Below are 15,410 nucleotides of genomic sequence, written 5' to 3' on the forward strand. Positions count from 1 at the left end.
TAATGATTCATTTCATTATTAATTAACTCATTGCAGCTGGAAACTTTGAGATCTACGCTAGAATTTAAAACACATTTCTGAGGTTTTTCTGACTGATCTACAGCTAGACCGTCGCTTTAAATTTATATTATGTCAAAAACATATAAAAAATGCCCATCATTACTCACTAAAGCTTGAGGTGACATCTTCAAACAGCTTGTTTCATCCAACCAACAGTCCAGAAGACAGCAACTTCCAGCAGGTCAGACTGAGGCTGTCTGTCTGAACAATGACTTAAAATGCCTGTGCAGTGTTAACATACTAATATTAATGTCATCCATATTAAAGGTCCAGTGTGTAGGATTTAGGGACATCTATTGACAGAGTTGGTGCATAATATTCATAAATGTGTTTTCATCAGTTAGTCACCTGAAAATAAGAAGTTCAGAGCAATTATTTGTGACGAGATGAAACTGTTTTAGAACGTTGCAGAGAAAAGTTGCAGCGGTGTGAACTGGCTGGTCTGAGCTCGACTCAAGCCGACTGATGGCGTCACCTGCAACTCTGCTGGTCAACTCGCCAGTGGCTGGTTTTAGAGCGTAAAGCACGTCACCTGTTTCTACAGCAAATCAGCTTTCAATAAAGTCGTCCGTCAAAATGATTGTAGACGCGTGTTTCCTCCGTCCCAGCCGAGACCTCTGTTTCCATCCCCATGGTGTGCCAGTGTCAGATGCTTGCAGCCGTTTCATCACTGCTACAAATGCAGCTGTAGCCAGTATCTCACTATCACTCTCCTCAATCATATTTTAAGAAGCTACAAATTATATTCAGCCACAAAATAAACCTGAAAAGCTGCAAATCAGAACAGAAGTACAGAGTTGTTGCATAGAGATGATACGCTGTCTCATCTAGTTGCATTGGTGTGAACCAGCAGACAGCGCATTGCAAGTAGATGCCTGTTTCAACTCGTCTCGTCCCAAGTCTTTGGTCTGAACTGGGCTTTAGACTGAGCTGTTAATATCTACATACAGAGCAGGTCCTCTTCCAGGGAGTCCACCATGTTGTTTCTACAGTAGCCCAGAGAGGACAAACCAAACACTGGCTCTAGATAGGGCCATTTGTGTTTTTGCATTAGCCTTCATAATTCTCCTACATCCACGCTTTGCATGCAAGTTTCAGTTGGTTGCAATCTGCAAACTCACCACTAGATGCCACTAAATCCAACACACTAGACCTTTAAATACAGTCATTAACAAGCAAGAGAACGGAGAATGAAAACAAGCTAAGCAAAATTAAAGCAGGTATAAAATACTTTGTTAGTGCTGTGTAACAAATTATCAAATATTGGATTTGCTAAAAGGCAGCAAACAGAAAAGTCTTCAGCCTTGATTTAAAAGAACTTCTAGTTGCAGCAGATCGGCCATTTTGCTGAGTTTGTACCAGATATGTGTTGCATAAAAACTGAACGCAGCAGACCTGCGCCAGACGACCTCAGCGGTCTCGGCAGTTCATAATGTAGCAGAAGATCAGAAATGTATTATGGCCCTAAACCATTCAGTGCTTTGTGAACCAACAGTGGTTTGCTGACAGATAAGAAGCCAGTGTAAAAACCTGCAGACACCAGCTTACTAAGACATCACCTTGTGCTATGTGAGACTGTAATGGAAGAGAAGAAATTAATTTGTCAAATTAGAGCAGCTCAAAAAAAGAAATAGAGCTTCTGAATAAGTACACGTGCTGCTTTTCATTTGTGTGTGCGTGTGATTTGTGAGTCTCCAAAACAAAGTATCGAAAGCAGACCTGCAAACCTCTGTTGCCACCGCATACGATTACAACCGCCAACATAGCTGCATACCAGCGTTTTAATCCCACTAAGCTGTCAGAATGCACTTCCCCTCTCCTTTCCACCATCTCATCCAAAGGAAAAAAAAAACTCCGAACATCCCTTCTGCTGTTCCTGTGTCAGAGGAGAAGCTAATTGTGTTCCAAGTGTCAGGAGGATTTCCGTAATTCAGAGACGGCTGCGGCCCAGGAAATGAATTAAAACTTCCAGGTGGCCACTGGTCATCTGGTTGATATACTAAGAACCCACATTGGTCAGCAAGGGCATGCCACACACACACAGTCACAGTCACACACACACACGCATTGAGGATGACTGACAGATAACACACAGCCGCGCCAACATGCCCTCTCTTCTCTGGGCATCTTGGCAACCACAAGTCACAACAATCTCCTCCTCTGATCTGATTATAGACTTAATGTGAGCTAGTGTGTGTGTGTGTGTGTGTGTGTGGTGGAGTGTGTGAGCGACCAACTGCCCGACTCCACTGACTGACTGAGCGATCGTACCTGGGATGTGTTTGGCCCAGCCAATGTTGACCACCAGCTCTCGATCAGCCAGGTCACACAGCGTGGTCAGAGCCTTGATGTCGCTCTCGGGTACGGTGGGGTCCGGCATGGCGAAGATACCCTCTGGCTCGGCCACCAGCAGCAGAGACACCACCTTGTTCTCTATCACGCCACCAACAATGACTGAGAGAGATGGAGAGAGTGAAATTAGATTTTTAATATGATAACCACCTCTATTTAATCATTATTTATCATATGACCAGGTAATTTAGGCCGTTACACAAAAGCACATGTAAAGAATCACCATTAGAAACAATCACAGACTTTGAGATTAAAGTCACAAATTTATGAGAAAAAATTGGAAAAAATAGTGGAGGTATTTTATTAAGGAACCACTTTGCAACCTCATCACACCGCCTACGCTGGCTGAGGCAGATGGCCAGAGGTTGATGTTGTTTCCTCATCCAATCCATTTTTCTGCAATTTTTGACTTAACAATTTAAGGGAATTAAGTTGAATTAATTTCAAGTTTTTTCTTGTACATTTACGACTTTTTCAGAAAAAAATTATGTTTTTTCTCATAAATTTGTGAGGGTTTTTTTTTAGAGCAAATTCATGAATTTAATCTGAGACAATAGCAGAGTTTTTTCTATTAAATTCATCAGTTTTTCCTTGTTTATATATACGTGTTTGATTTAAAAGAAACTCTCATAAATTTGTGACATTTTTCTTGTAAATTTACAACTAAAATCTCAGAGAAAATGTGAGTTTTTTCTAGTAAATTTATGAGATTTATTTCTTCTATTTATTTCTATAATCAAAGTTTTTTCCAGTAAATTATTTTTGTAAATTTACGACTTTAATCTTAAAGGATATCTGAAGTTTTTCATGTAAATTTATGACTTTAAACTCAGACAATAACAGTATTTTTTTTTATAAATTTGTGATTTTTTTCTTGGAAATTTACGCCTTTAATTTTAGAGAATATTAATTGAAATTTGTGAGTTTTGTTTAGTAAATTTATGACAAATCTCAAATAATATCCAAGGTTTTTTTTTCTCAAATATTTTCGATTTTTTTTCTCTTGTTTTTTCCTTTGCTCTTGCAAATTTTTGATTTTAATCTGAGCATATTACCTCCCTCCCCTGACTTTAGTGACCCCTGCAGCGCTGTCTTGTGAAAACCATATACCTCCAAATTCGGTGATTTTAAAGCAAAGGGGTTAAGTGTTCCATTACGGGTTGCGAAAACCCATAAAGCCACTGAAACTCAGGAATATCTGAAAAACTGCATGGTATTATGTAAAAAAAGCTAGAGATGGGTCTTTTTCCTTAGCTCATCAAAAGTTGAGGTTTTGGAGATGCGTGGTTTTCACAGGATGGCAGTGTAGTTCATTGCAGCCATTCAAAGCTTCTTCCTACTTCTCACTTCAAAACTACAGCTGGCGTTGATTAATGTCGACTCATTAGCAAATACAAGCTATAAAGATGATGAAGTGTTACAGCAGACAACATCACAGAGAGCATGATTTGACTGTTCTGAACTCTCAGACCACAAATAAAAGCAGATCCTCTCATATCAACAACAAACAACCATTATGAACTATGGTCACATTCATAACCCACCACAGTTAATAGTTTGTACACTTACATGTTTTTTTCTGGGGCAAGGTGTTCTGTGGGTGCAGATACGGGCTGTTCTCAGCGTCTATTCTCCTCTTGTACTTCTGTCTGCCGCCTCGAACCCGGTCCAGACGCACACCTACAACAACACAAACACCACGACATTGATGTTGTAATGATGTAGTTTAACACAAACTGCTGGCACACTCTTAGTATACACGCCATGAAGGCAGACTTTGATGTTTTTCAATCTGGACCCTATTTTCTCATGTTTAAGTGTCTAAATGACTAATGGCAACAACAATTTTTAAATTTGGAAATTTTGGAAACATCAAAAGAAAAGTTATAATTTCAGTCGACCAAGATTTTCTGTGATTGATTACCGCCCTAGTTCAAACAGGTGATCAGTTAACCATCACAATGTCGCCCAATCATCAACTCCTACGTCTTAACGCCTCCTAGGAGACATGAACGGGACGCGTGTAACGCCTGCACAGCAGCATGCATCCTGTAACACGACACCCAGGAACTTCAGAGCGGCCGATGACAACTGCTCATCTTAACGAGCATTGTGGTGGCCTCGTCGCCACGGCGATGGGGATTTAAGAGTGTGTGTGTGTGTGTGTGTGTGTGTGTGTGTGTGTGTGTGTGCAGGGGGTAGCAGTCAGTACAGAGAGTAACAGTCACCAGGTGTATCTCCAAAGAAAATGTGTCCAGCGAGTGTGAACGTGACTCAGGCAGCCTTCAGTAGTGGTGTTGGGTTTCCTGATCTACACAGTGTAAACGGCCATAGTGACCCTGAATAGATCTATAATGGCACTCTGAGGGTATTATTTGCCCACTTGACACCTCTCAGTGACACTTCATCCCTTTGAGCCTGCTGCCTCCTGCGCTCACTCTTACCTATGCAGATATTTATGGAGCGCATGCATGAACATCCACGTTAAATAACATAATGTCCTCTTAATCAGGCGTGTAAATGTGTTGTAGGGTTGAAGGGTTCTTAGTTTTTTGCATCATTGGTTTGTAAAGCTATTTTGTGTGTCATTTTATAGTTAAGCTATTACCATAACAACATTTTTATAGAATTTCTGCTTTATTAGTTAATGTGCCGTGAATACAGAGAGGAAAGATGGAAAGAGGAGGACACTCGTAACAAAGCGGTGGTGTGAGAACGTGGCCTGTGACCTTTGCTGTGAGCCAACGGACTCTTCCACAAGACCACTATGAAATACCATGCTCAGATGCTGCATGAATGGTTACTGTCATATTTAAAGGTGGACAATTTTGACAGATAGATGCTTGCAGAATCCCCATTGGCCCACATCCTTACAGGTCCTATTACAGTGCTGTATATAAGCCTATTTATTGGACATGAAGACAAAAAATACTGTAAATATAGACCTATTTTACATTACACATTTTTGTATTTCATTTTTCCTCAAAGCTCCTTTCACTGGTATGTGGTGGGTAGGACTTTGCAAAAGGTGGTGCCATGTATTTCCCTGCACCAATCAGGGTTTAACAATATTTGAATCAAAATCTGAAGACAGTTGTTTGCCAATGTTTTGAGACCTCTGTCAATCAAACCACGCCTATTAAACTCTTGATAAGTAATAAATACTTAAGAAATCTTAAAGGCAAACTACTTCAATTTTCAAAATCCATACATGTTATTTGTATGGTCTAAGGCAGTACAAAAAGTTTAGTAATTAGAATTACCACCCCATGGTTGTATGCCTTCGCCCACCAGTCAATTTTCATTACAGTTTATGTCCATGTGAAAACGCAGATCCTTCACACACAGAAGAGCTATACGGTCAGCACAGTTTTGGGATGAAATAATGTTGAATAATGGCCAGAAAAATATTTTATGCAAATTATTATGATGTCACAGTGAGGGTGACCTTTGACCTTTTGGATATAAAATGACATCACTTCATTATTTTATCCTGTTAGACATTTGCGTGAAGTTTTGTTATAATTACTGTATTAATTCTTGAGTTATGGCCAAAAACATGTTTTGTGAGGTCACACTGATCTTGACCTTTGACCACCAAAATCCAATCTGTTCATTGTTGAGTCCAAGTGAACATTTGTGCCAAATTTGCAGAAATTCCCTCAAGCTGTTCTTGAGATATCGCACTCACCAAAATGAGACAGACAAGGTCACAGTGACCTTGACCTTTGACCCTTGACTATATAAATCAAACCACTTCATCCTCAACTTCAAGTGAATGTTTGTGCCAAATTTGGAGAAATTCCCTCATGATCACCACAGTTGCATGGTGCAGGAACAGGTATGGGGCACAGAGTGGGAATTTAATAGCCACCATTCTCCCTGTAGATCAGTTCACTGGAACTGTATTGCCAGACAACAGCGTGGGTCCATGTTTACCTCCTGTCAGCTCATGTCATTCAACTACACTGCAAAACACTCCAACAGGAAAAAGAAGCGAATTTAGGCCCCGATCACATGCGAGGCGCACTGCACCGTTGTTGTTTTTGTTTTAATTGTATGCTACTAATAAAAAATGCTTGCTATGTGTTTTTATTGTTGCCAGGCAACCATGCAGTTTCTTTTCACAGTAATCAGTAGTTGGTTCCTAAAATGTTGAGGCAGAGGGTACTACTTTGGTTGAGGGTGAGAGGCTGTCAGCAAATAGTTTGTTGGGCACAGGGAAACAGAGATCTGTGTGGGTACATGAGACCCTATAAAAGAGGGTGGATCATGGGGAGTACCTCCAGTTGGTCCAGGAGCTTCTCATCCACGATGGCTGTTTCCAGGCATATTTTAGGATGACTCAGGGGCAGTTTGACAACCCGCTGTCTATCGTCGGGCTGTATAGCTCTGGGTATCCAGCGACTGCTACCACCAGTTTCTCCTCCATTGTTTACCAACTGTAAACTTGCTGTTGTGACCACCACAGAAGCCCCGCCTCTCAAATCATTCGATTGGACAATAGGAAAAAAGCGGAGATGGTGCGGGGTGCTATCATTTCAACTCGAGAAAATGCTAGGCACCTTAAAAAAGCCAACAAAAAGCTTCATTTTCATTGAAAACAATTACAAAAAGTCGACTTCAGCTGCTTAAATGCTTTCTGTGTCATCAGGGCCTTAGAATGCTGCTGTTGTCAAGACTGAAATGGTCTGTTACAAGTCAGGGGACCATCTAAATGATTCTGAAGCAGTTATTTTAGGGGTCCCCATGTGCAAATACTCCATCAAAATAAGTTCCTTCCCAAGACTTTTTTGCAAAGGCATCCTGGGCTAAGTGCCGCCAAAGACGATAGCGCAGAATTCTAATGGGTTCAGACAGATCTTTCCTCAGCGCCGGCACGGGGCAAGAAAGGACTGGCTACGGAGACTTTTGGTCTGATGACGGTGAGATGTGAGTTGGCAGTTTTGGGGCTCAAAGGAAGAAGTGAAGAGCTTGCACTCAGGAAGATGAGTGGGGTATTAGAGAAGAGATTGGTCGGGCAAACTCAGTGCCCCCTGACCCCGTGGTGATGTCATGAGGGGCAACAGTAAGTGTGGATTATCCCGGGCTGTTGGCAGGTGCCTCTCCGAGGTGTGAGATGAGGGATGAGGGTGCTCACTTGTGCATCAGATTAAACACAAACTGCTGGCAAACACTGGATTAAATGAAGCGACTTTGGTCACTTGATGTGTAAGTAAAGTGTGTTTTATACGGGTTTAATTGTGTGCGCTCAGATCTGACAGTTATTCCAACACACACATGAGAGCTAAGTGTAACTCTTCACAGTGGAATGTGCTGACAACCAAAAGGCCAAGAATAGCTTTGGTGGATAACAGACACACACACCTCCTCCCTGTTCTTCTGTACAGCCCATCAGAGTTCGATAAACACCGACTACTCAGACATTGATCTATTTTTTGCTGCTTTCATCACTCAGCCTTCTTTTGAGAGCGTCTGGATCTTCACATGGGAGGCTTTACAGGTTCCCAAAACGCACACGGTGCAGCAGGATCAGGAACACGGACATCCAGCCGCTGATCCGGACTGATCCTGGTTACCGTGTCCCCCCCGTCCACCACCCACTGCCTCCATCACGGCTGCCTCCACCAGCATGTGTTCAGTATAAACAATCTGCTCCGATATTGTGACAAATGTACACAACACCGCTGTGGCGTTACATTCCCTGCACACTGCCTCTCAGATGAAAAGGATTTGGAAAGTTGGCAGTGAAAAGCACACACATAGTCTCTGTGTTCTGTTCTGATGCTTTTCTCAGAATACAGATTAGCACAGCGTGATTAACACACCTGAGACCAAGTAACGTCAGGCGGCAGGAAGTGGGGATGAGATAACGAGACAAAGGAGGGTACTTTACTGACGTATCGCTGCACCACTGACCATTTCTCTTTGGAGCATACATTAAAATACAGGACCACACATTTAGTGGAGAACGGGGTTGGTTGTCATATTCATTAGATCTCGCTACCAAGAGGGCGCCGTAAAGAAATGTAGGTACTGAAATTTCACTGCCTTTGGTTTTGAGGTCACCTACAGGGTCATTTCAGGGGTGTTGTTGCATTCACAGCGGGCGCAAGAACAATGCGCGCGAGCAAATTTCATATAAAGTCAATGTAAAGACGCAATTAGATGCGAATTCCTGCTGGGCAGTTCGATTGAGATCTTGAGACACATGACGCCGATGAGTTTATAATAAAATAATTACTACCATTAATAAGTATGAAGGGAGAGCTAGTCTTGTGTAGCCAGACCTATCTCCAGTTTTGGTTGTTCAGCCAGTGCAGGGCTACAGTCGACCTCCGTGGCTTAGAAGAGCTCACCTTTGGGTGGGGTGTATTTCCTGGAGCTTCAAGTTGTTGTGTTGTCGGTCGTAGTAGCCGAGGTGTTTCAGACCAAAGGTTTGAGGATGTGTTATTCGCAGCGGAAAGAGTTTTAGTCCAACTACCTGCAGCAACAGTGTTCAAAGTCAAAGTAATGGGAATACTTCCAGCCGCTGAGGTAAGTTTTACATCTTCCAAACTAGCTTGCTGTTTTGTGACGTGCCTGCACAGAGCAACGATTACGTAAATGAGTTCGCTGATGTGATAGTTGTATTTCAAGTCAAGTAAAGTTGTAACAAGTTGTTTGGTTTTGGGGTAATTATAATATTATTACTGAAATTTTATTAGTAATAAGTGACACTACTTGTTTCTGGAAAAAGTAATATTATTACTGTAGCGCATTACTGCCCAACACTAGCCACAACATGTGGTTATTAGCTTAGTCGCTAGCAAAAAGTTGAGGACGCTGGTCAAATCCTGTTCAGGGTTGGTTGTTCTTTGTTTTGTTCTTTGTATTGTTAAATAAGGCTGAAAAGTGCACTAATAGTAATGATTGTTTTCTTGATGCATGAGCTGCTTCAATTTTCCTGGTCAACCCATAGAGTATTTAGAGATGTCTCTTGTGGGGCGCCTTCTAGTTCACTTAGTAGAGCAGGCGTCCCATGTACAAAGGCTGTGTCCTTAACGCAGCAGCTGCAAGTTTGATTCCAGCTCTGGCTCTTTGTTGCATGCCACCCCCACTCTCTCTTTCCCCATGTCACGCTGGACTTTCCTGTCTAATAAAGGCAAAAATGGCAAAAAATAATCTTAAAAAAAAGAGAAATGTCTCTTGTGCTTCGAGACTTTTACTTTTGTTCAGAATTCAGCTCGTTGCTCCAAGGAAAATTAAATGTTCTTTTTGGGATTGATCATAATGATTATAATTATTAGCTGTTTCAAAGCTATCTTGCTCTTTAACAAGAGAATAAAAGGACAGGGGTTTTTTGGGGAGTTTTTCCTTATCCGCTGTGAGGGTCCAAAGGACAGAGGGATGTCGTATGCTGTAAAGCCCTGTGAGGCAAATTGTGATTTGTGATATTGGGCTTTATAAATAAAATTGATTGATTGATACAAAATATCTGAATAATTGTTAAAAATTAAAAAATATGAAACATGTTTTGTTTTTTCCCTTTAAAATAACACTAGGACAACCAACCCCACAATGGGGATGGGTATTCTCAGTGCACATATCATATTTGACAGTCCATATCTTTAAAACAGAATAAGCATAAGGACAATAAGGTCACTCGATTCCTTTAGGCCTCCATTACACATTGAAAAAGAATCTATTAGAGATACCGTTTTTGAGGAATTCAAATAAAAGTTAAAAAAGTGTGACGACCAGCCCCGCTCTCCCCCACATCTGGATGATAAACTGCATTTTTAAAATATTGCACACATTTTGCAAACATACATGTTTTTACTGCCCTGTGAGGCGACAGTGACCACAGTATAGAGCACTAAACAGGGCTTAATCAAATCCTGCCCGGGGTCTATATGTCTTTTAGCCATGTATTTAATACGGCTCTGACTCTCCCCATTAAACCTCACAGCTTCTCTGTCTCAGCCTTTACTGCGGCCTCTCCGGGGAAGAGGGGCATTACGAGACACGATGAAGCGCGTTACGAGGGCGCTTACGACGGGAGTTACGAGGGGCAGTTCGCATTTCACGGAGGTCCAGGAATCCCACAAGGCATCTGGAGGAATTTACGAGGGGGGAGGGAAAGCAGGAAGGGGGTTGGTGAGAGGAGAGGGGGGGTTGAGAGGCGGACTGGGATGCTGTTGATGCCCCTACCCTATTAAATGCAGCTAATTTAGAAAAATGACAGACACACACACTCTGTCACAAAAACACACAGAGGTGTGTTCATAAATGTGAGTGCAGGCTGACAAAACAAACTCATATACACAAACTGATACGCGTGTAAAGATGCTATAACTCTGCGTATCCATAACTCACACACACATTTAGGAACACACACGGCAGTAATAAACAGAAGCTGCTGTTTGGAGATGAGTAGGTGGGATTAAAGGATCATTCCAGTTTATTACAACTGGGATCTTATTATCATGGTTTTGGCCGCCATTACTATCACATTATATCAGTGACACTGAGTGCTGAGCTCAGGGAATATGGCGACATCGCTACAACAAACTCCAACAGTGCAAAAAAGTTGTCACTTGATCACACAGGTCGTAAAATAGTCAGCGATTTAGCCACATTCTAACTTCATTTAGAGGTAAAAACCAAAAGTGATGCACCTAAAATTATGTGTATATGCACAACTAGATGTGCTGTGTCCATATAAAATGTTTGGATTGTAATTTTATGGTTCACTTTCTTTTCTCTTCCAAATATGTGTGGCTAACATGAAGCTTTGTATAAAGGCCTGGTCATAGCTGCCTTCAAAATGACAATATTTTTCATTAAAATCAATTAATTTAACCTAATAGCTGGAATAAATGAGCCACAGATAGGCTACATTTGTATAATATTACATTGTGAATAGGCTACGTTAAATCTCTTCTTACTACCCTGCAGTTATAGGTTTCCACGCACCGGTCAAGTTTCCTCGACAGTTTCCCACAGAAGCACGGTTTCAAAGTGGACACCCAAGATGAGTGTCACCAATTCAGTATCTGACCAAATGACTCTCTGTTTGTTCCTAAGATATGACATTGAGTCATGGCCTGAAAAGTGTTTTTGCAGAGCATTACAATGTTACAGGTGAATTTTGACCTTTTGGATATAAAATGTCATCATTTTATCCTATTTGGCATTTCTGTGAAATTTTATCATGATCAGAGTACGAATTCTTAAGTTAGAGCCAAAAAACATGTCTTATAAGGTCACAGTGACCTTGACCTTTGACCGCCAAAATCAGTTTGTCTTCTATCTATCTATCTATCTATCTATCTATCTATCTATCTATCTATCTATCTATCTATCTATCTATCATTGTTGAGCCTGTGTGGACATTTGTGCCAAATTTCATATATTTTATTGTGATCTGTTTTTGTCTTCTATCTATCTATCTATCTATCTATCTATCTATCTATCTATCTATCTATCTATCTATCATTGTTGAGTTTGTGCCAGATTTGAAGAAATCCCCTTCAGGCGTTCTTGAGATATCGCGTTCACGAGAATGAGACAGATGGACAACCCAAAAACATAATGCCTCCAGCTATGGCTATCACTGGCGTAGAGGCATAAAAACCACCTGGTTATGAATAGGAAAAGATCGTGTTTTGGCTCAAGACTTCCACATTTAGTGGCACAAACGCAGCTGGAAACACAGCAACGAGTTGCTAAAACACAACCTGTGTTGTTTGTTGCTCTGTATATACAAACGTAGATCAAAATCTTGTGCCGGGTGTTTGTGGAGAACAGGAAGCAACAGGATCGACAGGAAGGCATCCCAGGCACTCGGAACACAAAAAATGAGGAAGGAAATATTATAAAGCCTTAACTGTAGTGGCTAAATCAAAAAAAGAGCCAACATGTTTCGACCACTGCGGGTCTTCATCAGGGCTTTCACAACATACATTGTGGTGTGGCAATATCTGTGCTGTAGGTTTTGTGCCTGGATTGCCTTCCTGTCGATCTTGTGTTGTTGTTTGTTGGTCTCGAACAGTAATCTGTAGTGGTCTCCACGGTTTGGTAGCCGTCTCTCCTCAAGAGATCAGCTCATATGCTACGTCACTTCAGAGACGTTGATATTATATGTATGAAACGTACAAATGTAATGTATTTTCAGTTTACAGAAAACTCATGATGCAAACATTTTCTCCTGGTGACCGCGCTGATTAATCTCAAGTTTGACTTTAAGAACTATGAAATGAAAAATTCACGCAGTTAAACATTAGCAAGCCGTCGTTACAGCGCCGTCCTTTGAGGGGCCGTGAGCTGTAGAGTCCAAAATGGAGGAAGCTACTGTGGATTTTCGTGCTTCAATTTACCTCCTCTGTCAGAGTATAAACTGTTCCACAAAAGACGCACAGTTTACGTTAATGAAAACAGGAGTCGAGGGTACGGATAAGTTCTCTAAATAAACTGTGTTGTGACCACCCCTCCTGTGTCTCTGCTCTGCTTCGCCTGCCTGTGTTTCCTCCTCCCCTTGCAGGTAGTGGACTGGCAGTGCAGATCGCGAGCGAGCTGATGAGCTCACAGGCCTAAAGAGCCGACCAGTTCAGTCTGCCTCTGTCTCTCAGTCTGCTCTCTCAGCTCCTACACAGCTCCTTTTCCACTCGTACTCGAACTCACACAATTACACGCCTCATCTTTACATTTACTATCCCCTCATCCTATAATTGCGCCCACCACAGACTAACACACACACGTTTTATCTCCTCTCCTCTCTTTATTATCATCTCTGGGTCCCACACAGCGTGCAGCAAGTGGCCGGTACAGTAGGAGGTCGCTAATGTTTTCCTTTTTGAGTCACTTCTAAATCTGGACAACAATATGTCAGCAGACAGGCACACAGCCAGACTAAAGGAGCACCTGACCGCTGCCACAGACTCCCTGTGTGGTATGTATACAGTATGTCACCACTCGGGCCATATTTTAAAGCATGTGTAATGAAGTTTGAGGGCATCTGTTGAAAAGATATTGGAATATGAAGCTTGTCACAAAACTGTTTGGCCTATTTTACATTTATTCCACCTTAATTTTGTCTGTGCATGAGCATAAATATACTGTAAGACACCACTGTGTCTATCCAGAGATAATGAATTAAAAAAACTTGACTGTACATAAAGCAATTGTCTGGGTTTGTGAGGAAACTTGTCCCATCCTCATTAAATTCCCCACTTGTAAAAATGTATCTCAAACTTTCCCTGCATTTAAATTTTTGGAAAGTCTCGTCCCAGGAGCCCCTAGCAACAACTCGCTCCATTATCTCCCTAGCTGCTGCACACACACTCTTACACACACACTTACACACACACACACACTGGCAGATTTCCAGAAACTATTTCGGAGGAACGCTACTGAAGTAAAGACACAATTGAACAGTTAGAAACCCTCTCCTCCTTCTCTAAGATGCAGCTCTGCATTGTTCAACCCTGTGTTTACAGCACATACACAGACCCACACACACGCATCACAGCTGGCACGGAGGGGCTGAAGTTTAACTGTCAGAAGTTTTAGGTTTCACTGGAGTCTACAGAACTACAGTACGTGCTGTCGCCAGTTTCTCAGGTGAGACATTTAAAGAACCTCAGCTGGTAATCAGGGTATTGTTTCCAGGAATGCAGGACACAGAAACTGCAGTCAGACTTGAGTTCGCCTTCGCTCTCCGGGTGCTTTTTCTCTGTCTCAACCGTCTGAAGGACGAGGTTTGAACCTCTGCCAAGACCAGCAGCCGATCAATCCCTGAAAAAGCAGCTCCAACAATGTTTTGACCCGAGTCTGAGAGTGATTTTTGGTGTATGGCTGACCTTCTCTCAACATGCCCACAGACAGACATTTCACGAATCGACAGGCCTGGCAGGATTTCCTTCTCCTCTTGGTGATTTCACATTCATTGGACGCTGGGCAGCTGTATTCAATGTTACCTGGAGGAGATAAACAAATATAGACAAATATTTTTAGAAAATGCATTGGAACATTAATTCAACATTACTGTTCATCATCTTTTTATTTAAATCTGACAAAATTCTCTTACTGAGATTCACAGTTTTCATGTCAAATATTGACTAATGTGCACATATCATCTCGTCACATAATAGACGTGACATTGGATAACATCAACATACATATTTTAGTTTGCCTTTTTAAGGGCATATATAGCAAATGGCACTGGTTTTAATCTAATAAGAGTTCTTCTTTGAACCCCGGCATATTTCAAGGTGGCAATCACTCCTAAGTGCCCATTCTCCACCTAACACACGTGTCTAATTGGACTTCTGTCCTTGTCCCAGTTTACATGCAACTGAGAAAATCGAATTACTGACGGGAACGTGTCCTCCTCCTCAACACTAGGTGGCGATTGTTTCAGCAGGTTAATACGGCCCCCTTTCCGGTTGACCTATTACGTCACTTAATAATAAACAACTGGAGTCAGGCAGCAGACCGGCATTTTCGAACAACAGCACGATGGATAATCGTACAGCTTTGTTCATCTCGTATGTAATGTACGCGTTACTGATTGTGCAGATAAGGTGCACGCTATCCCTCGTGGTCGTGGTGATTTCGAGAGGCAGACAAGAATGCTGTATGCTGTTGGAGGGCTACAACAATAGCATGTCTTGTCTGTTCCGGGGTCATACGCCAGCGTGGGGGGTGTGGAGCATGCGCACATGCATTGTCTAGTTTAACTCCGATTACGGCGTATACATGCTGGAGAAAATCGAATTCCAATTGCATTATCTGGGTGTCTTAATCAGAGTTGGAGAACTCCGATATTAGTCGGAGTAACATGTTTACGTGCACTTCAGTTGTCCAGTTATAGTCGGATTAAGGCAATAATTCGGTTTTTTCAAGTGTCATGTAAACGTACTGACTATTGGAGAGCCCACTCTCTCTATGGGCTGCCCACCTCAAGGGCCCCAATGCAACCACACTGCCTGCATTGTCTAGATTTACGCCCCTGG

General features: G+C 41.9%; 1 protein-coding gene across 4 annotated transcripts in view; it reads right to left on the bottom strand.

Moving 5' to 3' along the window:
* LOC125896851 (estrogen-related receptor gamma-like) overlaps positions 1 to 15,410 on the bottom strand; it is a 50,993-nt gene that overhangs the window by 7,979 nt on the left and 27,604 nt on the right. For all 4 annotated transcript variants that reach the window (XM_049589742.1, XM_049589741.1, XM_049589743.1 and 1 more), the window contains exons 4-6: positions 14,256 to 14,372; positions 3,982 to 4,092; positions 2,332 to 2,514 (exon numbers count right to left, since the gene is read on the bottom strand). In XM_049589742.1, the coding sequence (XP_049445699.1) occupies positions 2,332 to 2,514; positions 3,982 to 4,092; positions 14,256 to 14,372 (411 nt within the window). The remainder of the gene's footprint in view (positions 1 to 2,331; positions 2,515 to 3,981; positions 4,093 to 14,255; positions 14,373 to 15,410) is intronic.

This window comes from Epinephelus fuscoguttatus, linkage group LG11 (assembly GCF_011397635.1).
Source record: "Epinephelus fuscoguttatus linkage group LG11, E.fuscoguttatus.final_Chr_v1".
Classification (NCBI taxonomy): Eukaryota; Metazoa; Chordata; class Actinopteri; order Perciformes; family Serranidae; genus Epinephelus; species Epinephelus fuscoguttatus.